Source organism: Cyrtonyx montezumae, unplaced genomic scaffold (assembly GCF_038088225.1).
Source record: "Cyrtonyx montezumae isolate F1298 unplaced genomic scaffold, pur_monq_1.0 scaffold_4, whole genome shotgun sequence".
In the NCBI taxonomy this organism is placed as follows: domain Eukaryota; kingdom Metazoa; phylum Chordata; class Aves; order Galliformes; family Odontophoridae; genus Cyrtonyx; species Cyrtonyx montezumae.
Window position 1 is genome coordinate 33847306 of NW_027072045.1, and position 21355 is coordinate 33868660.

The 21355-nt window shown below is 45.9% G+C and overlaps 1 protein-coding gene and 1 pseudogene across 1 annotated transcript; both read left to right on the top strand.

Annotated features, from left to right (window-relative positions):
* Nucleotides 1–1157, top strand: part of LOC136055021 (inhibitor of nuclear factor kappa-B kinase subunit alpha-like) — a 30560-nt pseudogene extending 29403 nt beyond the window's left edge.
* A 407-nt stretch (nt 1158–1564) lies between these two features.
* LOC136055216 (erlin-1-like) lies at nt 1565–19777 on the top strand. Its single transcript, XM_065746929.1, is given in 12 exon segments — nt 1565–1783; nt 2945–3026; nt 3398–3444; nt 7915–7976; nt 8901–9026; nt 11766–11839; nt 14232–14290; nt 14593–14684; nt 17541–17630; nt 18290–18369; nt 18552–18695; nt 18697–19777. Coding segments are annotated over 12 exon segments (1086 nt in total). The 5' UTR covers nt 1565–1670; the 3' UTR covers nt 18814–19777.
* The last annotated feature ends 1578 nt before the right edge of the window (nt 19778–21355 follow it).

Below are 21355 nucleotides of genomic sequence, written 5' to 3' on the forward strand. Positions count from 1 at the left end.
CCTAGTTTTAATGTTCTGCTCTTTATGAATCACAGGAAACAGTGAACTAAGAGTTTACTGGAGTGGCTAAGTTACTCAGGATGGATTAAGTGAAAACTTACTCGTGAATGAAAACTCATTAGCAGGAGTTGCTATTGCTGAGGAGGAAAAAGTCCTCTGACTGGCTTCCTACCTGTTATTCTGACTGACTGTCTGTTAGTCTCTGTCACCACCCACATCTCATCCCATGGTGCAGCATCTGACTGACATACTGTAACCCAGAAATATTGTTCTTTCTTGTGGAGTCACGCTGTGCCAATCAGTGCTTGATTTGGTTATGCTTGTTTCCTTTCCCATTCTCCTTGTATCATGACACAGGAGTTGGAAAACAGGAAAGCAGCAGAAAATGAGGTTTGTCCTCTTCAGGTCACTCAGAGGAAATCAAGATAAAGAAATCAGTGAGATCTTCGTTCTCTGTTTTTGCATAAATATGACTGGGAGCCTTTTCTTCTTTTGTTTGTGTTCTTGTACTGCCTGTACAATCACTAGGGCTAGTAGCAGTAGGTTGTGTATGGACACAGTATAATTCTCAGAGCTAGACAACCTATGCCATGCCCAAGTGCTGTAGTAGGTATGGGGAGTGCATGGTGGAACCATGTCATGAAACAGTGAGGGTTTTTCCAGCTGTGATAGAATGATTACGTGGAGGGTAGAGAGATGCTGGGTGGATAAATACTTTGTCACCGCCTATCAGTGTTCCTTCCTTGCTTCCTCTTTCAGAACTTTGACTGGAGCTGGCTGAAGTAGGCCCAGGAGCCGTGCTGCTTCCTGCCTGTGTGCAGACAGCTGCCTGCAGCCCCATACGGTATGCCCCATTGCCTTGCGGTTTGGACATGGGTTGCCCAGGCTTGTAGGGCCAGCAGTGGATATGTGGAACTTGCAGTAATGTTTTTACAGACTGTGACCTCCTTGTGCCTTCAACACAGCGAGCATTCTGCACGGCGGGGACCTGGCATGCACTGCAGTGCTCTGAGGAAGCAGCCACCCTCAAGGGCAGCACCTTGCCCCGAGGTCGGGCCTACAGCTGCGTGGGGGGGATGTGGGCTTTGTGAGGCCCCACCGGGCCACGCAGCAGAGAGCAAGGGGCGGCCGGGGTGCTGGGCCCGGCAGGCGGCTTATAATGTACAGACGGGTGTGCGCGTGTGTTTTAAGCAGAGTTTATTGTTAATGAACGCCGTTCGTAAGGCTGCTGCGGCCCTACTTATCGCGGTCATCCGGCAGCCGGGCGGTGGTCTGTGACGCCATCATTGTGCGCCGCGCGGCGCTGGCTCTGCCCCCGTCCCGCACTGGGCCTCTGCGGCGGGAGGGGTGGAGCGTTGTGGCCGTTGAGCCTGGGTGGCCGGGGCGGCGCGGCGTGTGTGAGCTGTGCCGGGCGGTCCGGAGCCTGGTGAGGCGGGCGTGGGTCTCCAGAGGCCGGCTCGCCAGGTGAGAGCAGGTGTGGGGGTGCGCGGGTCCCGAGGTGCGGTTCCATGTCTGAAGGAGGGGTTCGTGAGGTAGGGGCGGGTCAGGCCTGTGCGGCGCCGAGCTGGGATGCGTAAGGGCTGCAGTGCAAGGCCTGGGGTTTCCCTCCCCTTGGGAAGGGTGCCTCCTTCCGCCCTCTCTCAGCGGTTTGTGTCACAGGTGCTGCGAGGATGGCCGTGGCCCAGAGTGCAGTGGTGGTGGCGGCTGCCACGGGAATCCTCGTCTTCCTCCTTTATGCATCCATCCACAGAGTTGAGGAGGGGCACATGGCCGTGTACTACAGGTAGCGTTCCTACTGGAAGGCCTCCGCAGGCTTTTCTCTCTGCTGAAATTCACAGCCCTCAGAGCGCCCTGGGAGGGGATTGCCCTCTGCTGCTTTTTCCTCAGGGTTTTGCCCTGCAGTGGGCAGGCTGAGTTATTTCTGTTGTCTTGTACCTATACGGCAGTTCTGCACAGAGCTATCACAGTCCTCAGTCTTTCTCTAATCTCTCAGCTGCTATTCCTACCTCTATACAAGGTAGCTTTTCTGCTTGTGATTGGGATCTAAAAGCACAAAGCCCACACCCTTGGACCTTTCTATGGCAGGTACTGGGTGCTGTTGCCCTTTCTCAGACCAGCCTGGCGCAGTGGCATCCAGAGTTTGCAGCTGCCTTGGATACCCCCTATAGGAAGAGAGGGGGTGGTTGCTGGATGCTTCCTCTTCAAATTTTAGTAAAGGAATGAAGAAATTCAGTATTTCTGAGCTTTTTTTCTGCCAGCCTTTCTGAATCTTTAGGTCACTTCTGCCATTTAGCATCCTTCACATTGCCCATTATGGGCCAATTCCTTTATGCTGCTTTTTCCTGTAATTACGAGCGTGTTGAACAGCGTGGGCCTTTTCAGGATGCTGAGCACTGAGTGCTCAGAGCTCTTCTCTGTCTCTATAACCAGCTGTCTGACCACACAAGGGACTGCAGATCATTGCCCTTTAAGTAAGGACTGTGCTGAATGCTCTATGGAAACCCAGACTGGCAGAATCACCAGCTGTTGGATTTTTCCATGACTGCTAGTCAGCAGCTTAGAGGAGAAAAATCTGTGTTCTATAGGCACTGTGCAGTGTTGCAGCGATGGAAGAATTTAGCAATGTCTACCATCTCTGAAAGTTAATTTCTCAATACTGTCAAGTTGCAGCAGGCAAGTGTCTTACTTAGGACCAGCCATCTTATAGGGAAATTGAGCTGTTGAGGCAATGCAGATTTCATTCACCAGGTAGATTGCTCCTTGGCACTGTACTGTATAAGGTTACAGACCTGAAGTGACTCTTTGATGCAGCAAATTTGGAGCAGGTGAACTGTGTAATTCACACTAAGACAGCTGTGCCTTCTGGCATTTTGAATGTACTTTCTCAAAGCCAGCATGTAGTATTTTCCATTCGCCTGAATGTTTTCTTCATCTCTCTCTCTAGGGGTGGCGCATTGTTAACTAGTCCCAGTGGACCAGGATGCCACATCATGTTGCCCTTCATTACCACGTTCAAATCTGTGCAGGTCAGTGTCTCCTGTTGCCCTGTGCAAAATGTCAGCATTTGTTGGGCCTTTGGGTGCTTTGCTGCATGAGAATCTGCACAGCTTCATTCAGAGCAGGAGATGCCTCAGTCCAGGGGGGAAAGTCTGTGGCCAGATTCCCAGGAAAGCTGCAGGAAGTAGGTGTAGGGAAATGAGCACAACTGCCATTGTCTCTCCCAGAAGGTAGTTAGGATGAAGTCCGACTCCCACTTGCACTTAGAACTGTCATGATGGAGGCAGGGGATGAAGTTTGGTTCTATGTGCCTCTGTTATGGTTGTGAAGGAGTGAACACAGTGCAATCTGCCTGGAGAATGGCGTGCATTTCTGAGCATTGGTTATCTTTTTATTTCAGACTGCACTGCACACTGATGAAGTGAAAAATGTGCCTTGTGGGACAAGGTATGTTATTATATTGTATTTTTTCTGGTGATGAGTAGATGTGTTCTCTTGCATAGCTCACAGTAATTGTTCATAATGTTGCGTTGCAGAGGCTGAAAAGTAAAAGCATAAAATTAGTTCCAAACATAAATACATTCATTCCACTTGGAAATCAAGCAGGAGTTATGGGATTGAGTGCTTTTGCTTTTGCACAGCTTGATGTTTGCATTTATCATGATGACCTCCTGACTTTCCTTGTTTTCTCCTTGTGTTATTCTGCTCGCCCTCTATTCTGATTTTGTCTGCCTTCTGCTTCGCTTATTTCTAGCCAGAAGGTTGTGGCGAATACAAGTTCTGATTCCAGCACTGGGCAAAAGTAAATGGTGAACAGTAGTCCTCCTTTCTCGTGGGGAGATAACTTGTTTAAACAGCAGCTCATGAAAATAAGTTTCCTGGAATAATGGGCATTTTCTGGAATCAGCATTTCACCTGACTTAGACAGAGAATGTGACGGAATAAAGCAGCAGCCTAGCAGGGTGGCCCTTTCCTACTTGTAACTAAGTTGATTCTGTTTGTTTAAGCAAGCAGAGCAAGAATAGGAGAGCAAGCTGAGCTGGGCTGCAGATCCTGTTCTGTTGATTTGTTTACAAGCTGAAGGGATCGCTGAATCTGCTCCATTGCAGTCAGTGGTGATTCTTCCTGTGTATTAGCTGCAAGGTACTTGCAATGTTTCTGTTTTTCTAAACAACAAAACATTATCAGTATGACCTGAGTGGTGACATGCAGCAGCCCTTTTGAAATTAGAAGTTGAACGCTAGTGATGATATTAATAAAGCAGAGTTAATTTAGATGTGTTTGGGCCCTTGTTAAAATGAGTTCTTAGAATTATTCCTATAGTAAGTCATGAGACATTGCTTGAGCTTAAATATTAGTGTAAAATTCCTGCACTACCTAGCAGGTTTTAATTTTAGATCTCAAGCCTCTTTCAGGAGTGTTTATGAGTAATGATGATGTTCAGAGATTTTACTACTAGAACAATTTTCTGTATTTTCTTTGATGCCTTGAGCATTTGGAATCAAAGTCTGTAGCTGCTCCATGCCAAAGCTTTGAATCCTGGTTTCCCTAATAAAATATTAGGAAAAAAATTAGTAAAACAATATTTTGTAAGTAATTAATTGATCGAGATCTGAATTCAAAATTTGTTACCAAAATAGATCCTAAATGCTTAAAAGTACTGTAATTTTGTATCAAACCATCAGAACGCAAAGGCTATCTTTCTCTTCCACTTTATTCCTATTCTCTATATTCTCATACATTAGGAAGCTTTCGAATGGCTGTGTGGGTGTCCCATCCCCATTTTCTGCCTTTCATGTCCCCCTCGTATATGGCTGTGTTAAATGGTTATGTTAAATAGAGATTTTAAAATGTGTTGGCACCGCATATGTACTTTTCATAAAACAGCTATCATTGCAAAGGATAAAACCATTTCATTACGGCAGGTAGAATATTTATCTGTTATAAGCTGTGAAGAAAATCAGTTATGTGGTTTGTGTTTGAGCTTTCTGACTTTCTCTGACAAGATAATGTATGCGCAGTTCCTTGGGAAGTTCGTCAGTTTCCTCATGGCAAGTCTGTTGATCTCTGAAAACTGATGATCAGGGAGACCTTGCAAAACTAATTGTAGAAGAGCAAGGTATTCCAAAGAACTGACTTGAAAGTATTTCACTGACTACGTTACTTGTGCAATACAATAAGCAGATTTAAATTATTTTAGTACCAATATTGCACAAGAAAATAAGGAAAGTAGCTTTTTTCATACAAACTTAATGGAAAGACATGCTAAATGTTGATGTTGCCCTAGTATTAGACATTTATTTGCAAAGATGTGAGTCTTGGACTCATGCTGAAGATCAGTGGTAGGAGAACCAATGCAGTACTAGAGGACTGCTGCTCTAGGAACAGAGATGCTCCCTGTTATTGGTCACGTGGAAAAATATACTGCACAGACAACAAGTGGTGTGTTACGTTAGTCACTGTGTCTCTAAACAGACTAGGTGTGAGCTTTAAGCCTAGTTTTGATACACTCTCATTATCCAGCCTGGTGTGGTCTTCTTTGTGGTCTAGCAATGACATTGAAAGTTTACATTTTTTACAGCCTCTTCTATGGCAAAATCTTTTGGTTCTTCCTTTGTCTTCTCCTAGCCACGTGTTAGCCCAAATCCTGAAGTGTATGAGTCTGAGTGCTGCTGAAATATCTACTGGTGTACATGTGGCTCACATAGTATCCCCTATATGTTTTCATTCTGTTGGTAAAACTAGGGACAGCGCTGATGTGAGGACCTTAGGGCATGTTGCATCCCAACATGTTCTATCAGCACTTTGGGGAAGAGGTCACAAGTTCAAGTGTGAGAAAGGCTGTGTAAACTGCAGTGGAGAGGCTTAATCACTGGAGATCTCTCTGTGGGAGGTGTGCAGTGGGAGTCAATCTGCATTGCATCTGGCATTCTTGCTTTTGTAAGTGGGGATGTTTGGAGTGGTAGTGAGCTGCTGAAATGGAAAGAGCTTCGTCTCAGCTGTCATTTAAGTTGCAGATGCCAAAATGAAGTGGCTGGATTCTCAATTCAGCATGCAGTGCTTTGCCAAAATAACTGCCCCAAAACTGCCCAGGACAGTTTTGCTTCTAATATTCCCATGAAACTGTTACACACCAAGAGCCCCAGTATTAAGATGTGCAGCATTACTCTTGCAGGAGATTCTGGTGGAAGAAACCCTTGCTCTCTGCTTTTCTCCCTTGACTGGATATTTAGATGATACAGGATGGTATCTGGGTTTCCCTGTGCAGAGGGAAGTATCATAAGGTGACTGGAACAAATCAGCGGGATTAAAGTAGGTTCAGAAAATTCTGAGGAGTGCTATTGGACTGCTTGGAATGAGGAATAGTCATTTAATCAAGCATGGAAGGACAGAGCGCAGAACAAGTGGAGAAAAATGTACATTCCGTGCCATTCGTTGTCATCAAATGGCTTGAGTTGGAAGGGACCCCAAGGATCATCAAGTTCCAACCCCCCTGCCTCAGGGGTTCCAACCTCCCGTTCCCTCCTTGAGCTTAAAACCATTCTCCCTTGTCCTGTCACTATCTACCGCAATATAACCCCCTTTTAAATACTGGAAGGCTGCAATGAGGTCTCTTTGCAGCCTTTTCTTCTCCAGGCTGAATAAGTCCATCCAGTCTGACCTGTCTTCACAGGGGTGGTGCTCCAGCCCTCTGATTGTCTTTGTGGCCCTCCTCTGGACCCTCTCCAAGAGCTCCACATCTTTCCTGTACTGGGAACCCCAGACCTGGACACAGTACTCCAGATGGGGCCTCATGAGTTCATAAGTTCATAAGGTTGGAAAGGACCTATAAGATCATCTAGTCCAACCATCCTCCTATCACTATCTCTACCCAACTACTAAATTAAATCCTTTAGCACCTCATCTAAACGCTTCTTGAACAGCGCTAGGGATGGTGCCTCAACCACCTCCCTAGGCAGGCCATTCCAGTGCCTGACCACTCTTTCAGAAAAGAAATGCTTCCTCAGGTCTAATCTAAATCTTCCCTGGCGTAACTTGTGGCCATTCCCTCTCGTCCTGTCGTTATTTATCAGGGAGAAGAGGCCCACCCCCTCCTCACCACAACAGGGAGGCAGACAAGTTCAGTCTGTCATGTACTACTTTGGCTTGTATTTTATTGTGAAGCACGCTGGTTTGTAGAGCTGAGCACTGAGACATTCCCTAGGTCAGTCTGCTCATTGCCTCTCATTGAGCTGCCAACAGGATGCCACGGAGTGCTTGTGCAAGAAGGATTGCCTCCAGGCTTCTTCCTAACAGCATTTGGGACCTTTCTGAAGGCACAGTTTGAACGCAGCAGTGTTAATCTTGCAGAGCAGCTTGCAATGTGACATAGGGATGCAGAGGATGAGAATTAAGATTTGTTGTATGTTTTTTTTTCCTTCACTTCTGACAGTCATCTCATCAAGTAACTGCTGGAGTTAGTAAACGTGTGAATTTAAACCAGTGGCTTTTCTATTTAAAATTTATTTGCTGATTAGAAGAGCTGCAATCTGCAGTTTGTAGATAGGCTGCCCTGCTGCTTGCAGTAGGTGTTATCTACTGGCCTTGCTGCATTGTTTTCGTTGTGTTGGACTCCACCTTTTGATAACTGTGGCTGCATTCCTGTCTGAAGATATTTCCTTTTTGTTGGATGAGTAGGAGGTAACAAGGTTAAGTGAAAATTGTTTTACAGGCTTGCTAGAGCAGGCTTTTGGTTTATGCAGAGAGAAGGACCAGTCTGCAGTATACTGATACCTGATTGCAAAATGTTCAAAAGGTTGGAATTGTTTTGGGTAAAAATTAACTTCAAGTTTCTAACAGAATTTATTAAGAACAACTTGGCTTTAAATGCAGACCAATTTCAGTAATAATTCATTAACTCTCTTTTTTTGCTTCCAGTGGTGGTGTTATGATCTACATTGACCGAATAGAAGTTGTGAATAAATTGGCACCGTATGCAGGTATATCCTGTTCTGTCTCAACAAGCAGCAATGTGGCTTCCTTCACTCACTCTCGGGCAGCTCTGTCTTGATTTGCTACACCTTCCACTTTCTGTAGCTTGTGGTTCCCAGTACTTAGATTCATGCCTGTGCCTGCAAGCCTTTGAAAAAACCATGAGTTTGCAGAGGTGAAATTAAGTTCTAGGGCTGCTTCTCCTCTGAAGTATTTGACATGTTGGGCTACTTGTGGCAAGTGCTCAGGCAGTCCTCTTTCTTGGAGCTGAAGGGAGGCAGACCTGTGAACCTGTATATATGGCAAAGTCCCAATGTGCTTGCCAGCTCAACTGATGGGAAGGCTACAAAGCTAAGGCCCACGTAGGAGCCTCTTACCTTCTTATTTCATCAGCTGCCAAACCAAAGATGCAGACAGCTTTTTTTTTTTCCCAGCAGCATAGCTTAACACAAAACCATTACGTTACTGATGTGTTGTAATCACGTTGTAAGGTGAATATGATGCTTTTTTTACTTTGTATAACACCTGATCCTACACATGCAAGTCCTGGATGGGTTTTACTGTTTCATTTGGTTATGCAAATCTTAACCAAGGAGCATGCAATATGTCTTACTGCAGTGACTGAGTAATGGAACCTAGCAGCACTGGTGGAAAGGATCTCTGCAGGTGTCTCCTTTGACACCTCCTGCTCACAGTAGGTGTGTTGCTAACAGTTGTCAGGGCAGCTGGGACTGTGTGCAACCAAGCCCTGAAACGTGCCAAGGATGGAGGTCCCCCACCTCTCTGGTGCCTTGTCCTAGTGCTGCACTGCTTTCCCAGTGTCCCAGGCTGTCACTTTGAGGTTGAAGCATTGCAGAAAGCAGTTCATGTCAATGGAAGATCACTGGGTGCTGGGCTGTTGGTAAGCTGTAATAGTTCTCTTATTTTCTCAGTGTACGATATTGTGAGAAATTACACTGCGAACTATGACAAGACCTTGATCTTCAACAAAATTCATCATGAGTTGAATCAGTTCTGTAGTGCCCATACTCTCCAGGAGGTTTACATTGAGCTGTTTGGTAAGTGAATGACAGCTGCATGCACCCACCAAGGTCTGTGTAGTCTTCCTGTTCTGTGAAACACGTTATAGCAGTTTCCTGTCAGCGAGTTGCTGTACTGAAATTGCAGTCTAGAAACCAGCTCCTTAAATATTTGTGTGCCGCTTCCTTTCTGTCAACGGTTTACGGGCAGGTTCGGCCCGGTTCCATGACGATTGGTGTGGGGGACCCACGGACCCACGCCCCAGGAAAGGGGAAGGGGGAAAGGGAAAAGGAAAAAGGGAAAAGGGAGATGGGCCTAGGAACAAAACAGCGGCAACGATCTGAGGAGGAAAGCTAATTTACTAAATAAGATATCGGAAAAGCAAAATAACACAATATAATACAATATAATTGGAATTAAAGCTAATAAATCAAATAAAATGAGCAAGAGAGAGTGTCCGGTAAACCGAAGGCCTTACGCTAACGCTGAAGGCGGACGGCAGCGAGCATCCACTGCTGAGTTGATCCCAAAGGAAAGAGCGTGTCCCGTGACTGCAGACAGTTTTTATCTTTCCCTCTGAGCGTAAACACGTAAGAACGCAAAGCATCGCAAAGTCCTCTGGGGAATGGAGTTCTTCTTCTCTTCTGAGACAGGTATACCTGGAACTATCGATGATCCACGGAGCTGGAGCATTAACTCTTTAACTCTAAATGCACTACATGATGTTATGACGTGGAATACCAGTACCAAAAATCATAAAACCATGACACTTTCGAACTTGACTCTCTAGTGATTCAGAACATCATTCTTTGTCATAACACGTCTACATGTGCAGGTTTGATTTCAGACCTTTTCCACTCACAGCTGAATTCTGGACATACAAAGCGTGTTCTTTGCTATTGTGCAGAGTCGTGCTAGTGTAAGAGACTAATATTTTATATCATTGCCTCAAAGTTTGCTGATGAACATGTCCAAGCTAGTCCTGGGCAAGGGTTGTGAAATCCTTTGTCTAAGGGACAAGCAGATGGGCATGTCCTGGGGCAACGAAAGAGAGATAAGCTGCAGCTCAGTGGCCGCTTAGCACTCTTTTGTGTGTTACTCATCTCCTTGGGGAGATAGCCATCTCAGGAGAAGCTTGCCTGGCGGGCTAGCACGGGATTTGCCATGTAGGCAAGAGAAATGAAGGATAAAAGAGGGATCGACCACCATGAGATGGTTGTGTGGTTTTGTTGGTGTTGCTGTGTTGGTGTTCTTCCATCGGAAACCTCATGAGCTGATTCCATGCTGCTGAACTCCCTCCTGGGCCTGCTGTCTGAGACATGCTGCTTTCTCCTGGACCTCACCGCTCCTTCGAGGTGTTCTACCATCTGAACCCTCACGAGCTGATCACTGTTGGCTGCTTCTCCGGTGCTGACTGATGCTGTTCCTGGACTTTCCCTATGCCGCTTCTCTCGTGCTGACCCGGTGCCGCTTCTCCAGGACAGCTGCTTGCTGCTCAGGGCTGCCCGTCGCTGCTGCTGTTCTCCCTGCCTCTGCCGCCCCTGCTCTTCTGCCTCGGACCATCGGAGCCGCTTGCAACCGGACCGCCCCTGGGATCCTGGCTGGTGACTTTCCCCGCGTTGTACAAATCCTTGCTTCTTTCCTATCTTTCCTATCGCTTGCCTTCCCTTCCCCATCACCCTAACAGTGTCCGCCTTCCCCATCTCCCTGGTTTATAGTGGTAATAAACTGGTCGGACCAACATCTGAACCGTTGTTTCTTAATCTCACGCTGGGTATATACATAATCAAATGAACCTTCGTCGCCCTCCTTTATATTGGAGCGTGACATCTTTAATGGCGTAGTCGGCAGGATAACCTCCATGACTCGCCTCACTCCTTTATATTGGAGCGTGACAGCTAGTTGCCTTCACTGTGATGTGTCACGTTCTCTTCTGTTTGTTCTGTTGCTGAATTAACTTCTTTAAAAGTTTCCTTCTGACTTTTAGCAGCACATGGTTGGAAGGGACGTGCTTGCAGTTCATTGCACTGCTTTTGTTTCTTCACTAGGGGGTATCACCCATTCAGGAGTTAGCAAATTCGATGTTCCACTCCTTGGAGTGGGTACATACCTGTGTCTCCAGAGGTGTAGCGTCATCTTGTTCGTTCTTGATTGTCAGAGCAAGAGAAAATGGGTTTATTATTTTGGTAGGTAAAAAGCTGTCAGACTTCTAATGTTAGGAAGCAGTAAATCTTTGAATGCTGTACTCACGCTTGCAAAATATAAATAATCAGAGAGGTGTTTCGTGATAATACACGCAATTTAATCCCTTCATAACTGTCTTTTTCAGTGGAAAGACCTTCCTGAAGCTTGGAAGTAACAAAATATGTTTTTTCAGTAGCAAGTGTTGGATTCTGTAGGTCCCTCGAGCTGAGGCAGAGCTCGCTGCAGGCAATGGAACTGACATGGCTAGGGAAGGACAGGCTTCTGCTGCAGATACTGCATATGGGTCCTTGCTGAGACAGTAAGATCCATATGCTCTCAAGTCTGGTGCCATGACTTTGTCAGTAGCTGAACTTTTCCAGAGGCACTATCATGTAGTTCTTATGACTCTATCCTTCAGAATATTATCCAGGGGGTAAAAAAAGGGAAGCAGTGTACTGAATGATCTCAAAAAGTCTTTTTGTCTTACACCGTGGAGATGCCTCTTCAAATCTAGCTGAATCAGCATCACTGTCACACAGGGTGTAGGAGAAATGGTGACAAAAGCTATGTGATCTCTCTCTTGTCCTCTGCAGATCAGATAGATAAGTATCTGAAGTTGGCCCTGCAAAAAGATCTCAATGTCATGGCACCAGGTCTTACCATTCAGGTAGGTTTATTACTCAATAAAATATTTTTCTTTTTTTTCACCTCTAATTCAGTCACCTTCCAATGGATCAATGAGATTTCTTGCTTTTGTTTTCCACTTGAGGTGAAGTAGTTGTGCCGTAAGGTGAGGTTTGTCAGCTGGAAACTGTCCATGTGACAGTTGCCACTTCTAAATGCTGTTCTATGTTGAAGAAGATGTACAGGATAGAGAAATGATCTTTTAGGCCATAGATGTGCAGGGGTTGAATTTGATTCGCAAAGAGCAAGAAAATGTTTTTCTTCAAACTACATTTGGCACTTCTGTATAGTTCCAGCATGCCAGCGTAGTTTCTACAAGTACTGAAGAAGAAAAGAGTGCTTCCTCTTTTCCATGCTTGGAACAGAGTCTGAGAAAGCCTTTACATCCTTCATGACTTTCTGCTTGCCTTTACTGTTAAAAAATCATGTTTAATTTTAGTTGTGCTGTGGGACCTGCTGGCTTGTTTTCATGTTGAATTTCAGGGCAGCCATCTGGGGAGACCTTAGGTTTTCAAGGGCTAAAATGGAAATCTTGGGAAAACTTCCACTGTAGAAGAGAGTTGGTCTAAATCTTTTTTGCCATTCTTGTTGCCACATTTAGCTAGACAGTGCATGAAGTGCTACAGTAAATACTGTATTCTGCTTCATGGCTTATTTGTACCATAGACTGTTGATCTGATTGGCTATTGGACTATTTTGACGAGAGTCAACTGCAGGTAGTATCTTAACAAAAGAAGATGACACGGCTCTGCTTTTTCCAGTACTCAAGTTAATTGGCACTGTAGGTTGCACACAAGTTTCCAATGGAAGAGCATCATCAGTCAAAATCATCGTGGTAACATAAAAGCTCTTTCTGATCTCAGGGTGGAAGAAAAGCTCACTACTCTTTGCTAGGAAATGCTAATAACAGAGCTAAATCTGATCTGTGATGTAAACTGTCCTTTCTCAATTTGCCATGCCCAGTCTTCGCAGTTGGTCAAAAGCTGAAGGATGTTTCTCCTGCTTCAGTCCTGTCTTAGCTCACAGGACCAGCAGTTTGAAGATGCCCCATAACTTGTGAAGGAAGTGGTTCATCTCTAGTCCTTAAGAGATGGTGCAATATTCTCTTCATGTGTATATTGCTTGGCTTGTGTCAGAAACAGTGTAGTCATCGGGACCAAGGATGTGATTGTTCCCCTATACTCGGCACTTGTAAGGTTGCAGCTCAGGTACTGTGTTCAGTTTTCGTCCCCTCACTACAAGAATAACACTGAGGCTCAGGAGTGCATCCAGAGAAGGGCAGTAGAGCTACGAGGGGTCTGGAGCACTAGTCTTAGGGAAAGTGGCTGAGGGAAGTAGGATTGTTCAGACCTTATCGCTCATCTACAACTCCCTGCAAACAAGTTGTGGTCTAGGGAGCCTGCCTTGGCAGGGGGGTTGGACTAGGTGATCTCTAGAGGTCCCTTCCAACCCCTGCAATTCTGTGTTTTCAAATCAGAATTGTGCCCTAGTCTCTGGTAAAATTGTGCAGTTTGTTGGCAGCTCTTACACTGTGTTCCCCACATTGCACCCAATATCTTGATACAGCCTCATCAGCCACAGATACAGGGGAATACGTGTTGGCTTCACCCTGTTTGCTGAGCTTGTGCCAGAGCAGTCTGGGGTAGGGAGATGGGCTTTGTTGCCGTAGAGTAACGTTGCTGTTATAACACCAGCTTGCCTTCAGAGCCAGTCCTTCATGATCCTTTTCTGCAAAGTTCTTGCTCAGTCTTTTAGTCTCAACCTGTACCAGTGCCTTAATATTTGAACATTAATAATACTGATGATGCACAGTAATGCTTCTGTGTCGTAGATACAAGCAGATTTTACCTTCAAGTAGATAAAGTCTAAGCTAGAGGAAATTTTCCAAGATCAAACTGTTTTATCGATGGACAGAGGAATTGTTGCCAATGTTTGAAAAGCCACACATCTAGAGACTACTCTTTGATTTGGTGTGTTATGGAGATAAAAATATATCCCTGTGCACCCTGCTGTGACATTTAATTTACTTGTATTGGTGAGCTTCCTTCTTGAGCATTACTTTGGAATCTGTTGGCTGGTGTTGCTTAAGGAGTCATTCCATCTGTGGGCAGGAGAACTAAGTTTCTAACAAAGCTGATGAATTTCTCTAGAAATCTTTTTTGCAGCCCTTGCTTGATCACTGTGTTTTCTTAAAAGCTCCAGAGATAGGAAATCCAAATGTAAAGTGCTTGTGTGAAAGTGACTTGCTCAGCTGGTTGGCACAAGAGGATTAATATTAAGAAGTCTTCATGAAACTGGACAATTCCTTGCTATACAGATCTCATCAAAATGTTTCATCTAAGATGCACTCACTGTTGTGGTTTTTTTTTCTATAGGCTGTGCGTGTTACAAAACCCAAAATCCCTGAAGCCATCCGAAGAAATTTTGAGTTAATGTGAGTAAGCAGCATCTAAAACTTCATGAATTGGTTCTGAGGGTTCAGCATGAACATAATACTGTTAGAAAACTCTTACTTTGTGCTCAGATGATGATAAGTGGACTCTGATCATGCTTGTGCATAAGGTACATTTCCTTCAACCCACTGGCAATAAGCATGCTCACACAGGACTAGTTGTCATTCCTACAAGGGAATGCTGCCAACATCGCATCGGCATCTTTTCTTCCAGTCCTCTTGTGCCCTTTTTTGTAGAACTGCTACCCAGCTGTGTTTCCATGAGATTGTTTCTTGTCCTGCAGGGAGGCTGAGAAGACCAAGCTCCTCATTGCAGCCCAGAAGCAGAAGGTAGTAGAGAAGGAGGCAGAGACGGACCGGAAGAAAGCGCTCATTGGTATGATAGTGTACTCGTGCTGGAGACAGTTTCCATTCCTATGTCCCATGGGAAACTGGTTACAGGACAATCATGAATCATGGAATCATAGAGTCACTCAGGTTGGAAAAGACCTTAAAGATCATCGAGTCCAACCACGACCTAACCATGGTACCCTAACAACCCTCCACTAAATCATGTCCCTGAGCACCACATCCAGTTTTGAAACACATCAACCACCTTCCTGCAGAGCCTATTCCAGTGCTTAACAGCCCTTTCTGTAAAGAAGTGCTTCCTGATATTCAACCTAAACTTACCTTGGTGCAACTTGAGGCCATTTCCCCTTGTCCTGTCACTGTCACCAGTGGGAAGAGACCAGTCCCACTCCCGCAGTAAGCACCTTTCAGATACTGGAAGAGAGCAATAAGGTTTCTTCTTCTCCAGACTAAACAGCCCCAGTTCAGTCTCTCCTCAGAGGGCATATTCTCCAAGCGCTTTCACAGCCTAGTAGGGATTTGATTTAGTAGTTGGGTAGGGATAGTGATAGGAGGATGGTTGGACTAGATGATCTTGTAGGTCCTTTCCAACCTTATGAACCTATGAGCCTTGTCGCCCTTTGGAGCTGCTCCAGCACCTCAATGTCCTTTCATAAGTTCATAAGTTCATAAGGTTGGAAAGGACCTATAAGATCATCTAGTCCAACCATCCTCCTATCACTATCTCTACCCAACTACTAAATTAAGTCCTTTAGCACCTCATCTAAACGCTTCTTGAACAGCGCTAGGGATGGTGCCTCAACCACCTCCCTAGGCAGGCCATTCCAGTGCCTGACCACTCTTTCAGAAAAGAAATGCTTCCTGAGGTCTAATCTAAATCTTCCCTGGCGCAACTTGTGGCCATTCCCTCTCGTCCTGTCATTACTTATCAGGGAGAAGAGGCCTACCCCCTCCTCACCACAACCCCCCTTCAGGAAGTGGTAGAGTGCAATAAGGTCTCCTCTGAGCCTCCTCTTCTCCAGACTAAACAATCCCAGCTCCCTCAGCCGCTCCTCATAAGACTTGTGCTCCAGGCCCCTCACCAGTTTTGTTGCCCTTCTCTGAACACGCTCCAGGGCCTCAATGTCCTTCTTGTAGTGAGGGGCCCAAAATTGAACACAGTACTCGAGGTGCGGCCGTACCAGAGCTGAGTACAGGGGGATGATCACCTCCCTGCTCCTGCTGGCTACACTATTTCTAATACAGGCCAGTACTGTATTAGAAATACAGTACTGGCCTGTACACATCAGTACTTTCTGTACTGATGTGTCTAAAACTGAACACAGTACTCAAGGTGAGGTCTCACCAATGCCAAGTACAGGGGTAGGATGACTTCCTAGTGCTGCTCACCACACCATTTCTGATCCAGGCTAGGGTGCCATCAGCCTTCTTGGCCACCTGTGCATGCTGCTGACTCATATTCAGCTGACTGTCCGTCAGTACACCAAGGTCCTTTCCATCAGGCAGCTTCCCAGCCACTCCTCCCCAAGCCTGTAGGGTTGCCTGGGGTTGTTGTGACTATAATGCAGGTCCCAGCACTATTGAAACTCACGCAGTTACCCTGCCCCTTAATCCAGTCTATCCAGGTTGCTCAGTAGTGCCCTTCTCCCCTCAAGCAGATCAACACTCCCTCCCAACTTGGTGTCATACTGAGGGTGCACTCAACCCTCTCATCAAGATCATTAATAAAGATGTTAAATAGAAGCAGCCCCAGTACTGAGCCCTGGGGGACACCGCTCGTGACCGGTCACTGACTGGATTTAACTCATTGACCACAACTCTTTGGGCCCAGCCATCCAGTCAGTGTTTCACCCAGCAGAGAGTATGCCCATCCAAACCATGGGCAGCCAGCTTCTCCACAATAGTGTTGTGGGGGACAGTGTCAGAGGCTTTACTGAAGTCGAGGTAGACATATCAACAGCCTTACCTTCATCCACTAAGAGGGTCACCTTGACAGAATGAAATCAGGTTTGTCAGACAGGATCTACCTTTTGTAAACCTGTGCTGACTGGGCCTGATTCCCTTTAACTGGTCCACAATGGCTCCTGAGATTATCTGTTCTGTAACCTTCCCTGGCACCAAGATGAGACTGATAGGTCTGTAGCTACCAGGATCATCTTTCTGGCCCTTTTTGAAGATGGGTGCCACATTTGCCAGTCTCCAAACCACTGGGATATCCCCAGTTAGCCAGGACTGCTGAGGAATGATGGAGAGTGGATTGGCAATCACAATCCACCAACTCCCTCAATGCTCTAGGGTGCAGTCCATCCAGCCCCATGTACGTGTGAACATCCAGCTTTCGGAGCAGGTCCAAAACCTTATCTCATCATGGGTCATGTAGGACCTATTCTGTTCTCCATCCCTGTCTACCAGTGGAGGGGGCTGCATTCCCAGAGTAACAAGTCTTACTGTTAAAGACAATGTCTTGATAAAAGCTGTGCCAACAGTCAGTGGAAGATGTATAAAACAGAAATTTTGGTGCTGCTTTATGTACTTCACAGAGCAGCGAGCACCTCTGTCCTACAGCAGAGCTTCTGTAGAACAGGTCAAGAGTTAACATCTCTGCCAGCAAAACTGATTGGACTTTAAGCTAAATGCCCTTGAATAAGAGGAATCACACTTGTAAAAAGAATATCTACCAATTCTGCTCGAGAAGCACCAGGTCTGTTTTCTTTTTTGAAGCACAAACTGGCACTGAGCTGAACAGGACCATAGGATCTGAGCAGAAAGGGAGGCAGCAGAGGCAAATGACTTTTGTGCCTGTGACACAGGGCTGGGGACAGATTGCTGATTCTCAAGCCTTGCAAAGTGTGTGTCTGTGCTGAGCCTGTTGTGATTGCAGAGTCGGAGAAGGCTGCTCAGGTGGCCAGGATTCACTGTCAACAGAAGATTATGGAGAAGGAAACAGAGAAGCGAATTTCTGAGATTGAAGGTAACCATGATGTGGTGCTGGGGTTGTCTTCTAGCTAAGAGTGGAAGCATGTAGAGAAACCTCAGTACCAAACTCACAGGTAGTACTGTAGAATCATAGAATTGTAGGGGTTGGAAGGGACCTCTAGAGATCATCAAGTCCAATCCCTCTGCCAAAGCAGCTCCCCAGCCCAGGTTGCACAGGTAGGTGTCCAGGCAGCTCTTGAACGTCTCCAGAGAAGGAGATCCACCACCTCTGTGTGCAGCTCCAGTGCTCGCTCCGTCACTGTGCTGTGAAGAAGTTCCCACACACATTTGTGCGAAACTTCCTATGCTTCAGTTTGTGGCCATTTCCCTTCATCCTATTGCAATATTCACACTCCTGAGAAGAGTCCAGCCTCATCCCTTCGCCTCCTGCTCCTTAAATATTTATAGATGAGGATCAGATCCCCTCTGAGTCTTCTTTTCTCAAGGCTGAACAGACCCGGGTCTCTCAGCCTTACAAAACATAACAGAGGCCTCAGCAGCACAAGAGTTCCTCTCTAAGGAACCACAAGTGCAAGTCTCTGGCCAGCCTGGCTGAGTCAAAGGCACACCAAGGTCAGCTCACCCCCACTTGGCAGGCTCATATGCTTGCTGTGTTGTGCTTGTTCACCTGCTAATGCTTATTTTTCTGTGTAGATGCTGCATTTCTAGCAAGAGAGAAGGCAAAAGCAGATGCTGAGTACTACAGTGCTCAAAAGCTGGCTGACTCCAACAAGGTGAGCACTAAAGCTGGTCAGAAGGCGACTTAACTTAATCTTTTCCACTAGAAACAAGTAGGTGTGCCAACAACACTCAGAAAACACTTGATTGAGCAGCCCACATCTAAATTTCTAAGAAGTGGCTACCTGAGTTGAAATCTGACAATGCAGAAACCTGTCTCTGTTTTCTCTTTTTGTAGCTGAAACTTACCCCAGAGTATCTGCAACTCGTGAAATACCAGGCAATAGCTGCGAACAGCAAGCTGTATTTTGGTGACAGCATCCCCAATGTTTTTCTGGATTCTTGTGCCTTCCAGCAAGCTGATCTGAGGACTGCTCGAGAAACCAGCCTTCCTCCTCAGGAAATCCAGGAGGGCCCTGCAGACAGCCACTTTAAAACAAAGGGAAATACTGGCTGACAGAGGTAGAAATAAACCCATTGTAGCTCAGCAGCTCTCCTAGCTGTGAATGGGGATGTTGCCCTGTGTTGATGGAGCAGATGGAGCATGTGTTTGGGCATCTTGCCTATAGTTGTCAGTTGAGTTGGTTTTTCTTCTAGCAGTGAATTGAAAGCACTCTGCCTCTCCTGTTTCTTCCCTGTTATATTGGTGCTTCCAAATGAGGGAATATCCTGTACTAACAAACCTGGAATATTAAAGGACAGTCACCAGGAAAGCCTTCCACAGTAGGTGCAATTATTTAGCAAGCATTATCCTTGAGGTAGGAGATGTGGCTTTTAAGTGCTGTGGCTGCACACAGTTTCCCACTGCTCCTTACTGAGGCCAAGCAAAGAGTTTGCCTTTGTCTCACTTGATGCAGCTTTGCTTTGTGGACTCCATGTTTCTCTTGACATGATACAACTCTTCAAGGATTCTGTGTTGGTCAGTGGGGGCTTCTGATCCTCTTCTGGAAGAGACCCGACAAGGAGTTTTGTATGAAACAGATAATTTAAATAGGATCTGCATAGCCATAACCTTTACCTTTCCTGTAGGCAGTGGAACTAGGTAATGACTCAGAGCAAGCAGTCTCAAATGGGTTTCTGTAACACCTCTACTTCAAACAGGAGCCATGTGCCAGGTGCCCATGGCTGGCTGCAGCATGCTTTGCCCAGATGACTGGATCTTGTGCTGCACAGTAAGACAGAATTCGGAGTGCACTGTAAAACTTCAGCTGCCCAGGAAGAGGGGATCCAGCATTGTTGAAATCTGTGCTCAAACCGCAGCATCACTCTGGGTCTTTTCACCGTGGAAAGGGTGCTGAATTTCCACTGCTTTGCCCTGCTGCAAAATGAAGAGAGAAAGAAGAGCAGTGAGAGATGTAAGACATCCTTGGGGCAAAGGGCAGGAGTCTTTGTCTTGCTCCTCAAACATTCTGTAAGGACCACAGTGAGGCAGTGAATCAGTGCCTGATGTAACATGCCCAAGCCCAGTGCCACCTGTCACGCTCTAGTGTAAAGGAGGGAGACGAGGTTCATTACAAATACTAGTTGCTTAGGGATATGGGGAAAGGAAGTTGAGCGATAGAAAAGAGATGAAAAGCAAGGAGACTTGGCAGAAAGCAAGAGAGAGAGAGCATCACCACCATGGATCCAGCAAGGTCTGTAGCCCTTTGATCTCAGGAACTCTTCAGGTCACCGTGGGGGATGGGAGATGGCAGCAAGCAGGCCTCAGGGTCCGTCCTAAGAGTTCCTCCCCTCAGGGAGTTCTTCGTTTTCTCTTCAGGAGTTCTCTGTCAAAGATTTTTTCTTTGAGAGTTCTTCTCCAGAGTTCTTTTCTGAAAGTTCTCCAAAATCCTTAGTTCAGTGAAGGCCTTTTATCCCCCATTTCTCAGGTGTTGTTTCCTTTTCTCTTTGTTTGTGTGACATGTGTGGCCCAACAGATAAGCCAGTAGTGGATGTCACCTTCATTGCTATGCAGGAGCATTGTTGTCTTTTTTTCTTGTGGCGGTCAGCTTCTCCAAGCCATACGCCCCCTCCCGGAAAAGACTATTTACACCTATTTCTGCTTATCTTTACAACCATAAGCAGAGACAATGAGGCACCATAACACCCATCCAGATAACCAGCAGTTATCAGTCAGAGTCTTGTCACCAGAAACCTGCTGGTCAGGGCCCCAAGAGCAGAGAAGTGTGGACGTAGTGGGGAACGTAGGTTTGAACTTGTTTTGCTCCCTTCTCTCTGTTCTCTTGTTGACTAGAGGGGTTTGCTACTGGATCAGCAGCACCTTCTTAAAGGAAACATGACATTCTACATGCGCAGTTGTATGGGAACTGCTGAATCACAGCCTGAACCACTGATTGGTCACCTGAGGTGAGCACTGAGTCAGCCATGGGGGCACAGGTGAAGGTGATATACCTGTGTGATTGGAAGGGGTGGAGCCTGGCTCCACCTCTCCCAAACCCCATTTAAGGGCTGACCACCACCAGGGAAGGCTCTCTTCTCAGAGATTCCTCCCATGTGGAGTCCCCTGCAAGTCTTGACATCCTGCAGGTGAGCCATCTTCTCTTTGTATTATTTGTATCCTATCTATATAGAACTACTCAAAATATGCCATCATCTATACTATTTGTGAAGTACCATCCTTGGGAGTTATTTACCCCACAGCAGTGTTGTGTTTTTGTTTTGTTGGTTGGTTGGTTTCATATAAAAACAGAATAAAACTATTTTGGTACCATTTCCTTAGTGGCTTTGTGTGTCTTATGATCAGTGTCGCTGCCTCTTGCACCACAGTAGCACTGCCTCTAGTTGCATTATCTACTCATTCTGCTCTCAGTGGACCCAGTTGTACAACATGAGTATTTTTTCCTGTATTCTTCATACTTGCTCCTCATACTCATCTTTCTCACCAAGTGGAATTGGCAGAGTCCCACATGGGATGTGTCACACTGCCCCACTGCTCCTTACTGCCCTGCATCTCTATGACATAACACCCTGAGCCACTGCTATTTTCAGTATTTATTTTTATAAAAGTATTTGACCTAAATTATATAAAAATGAGGAGGACCA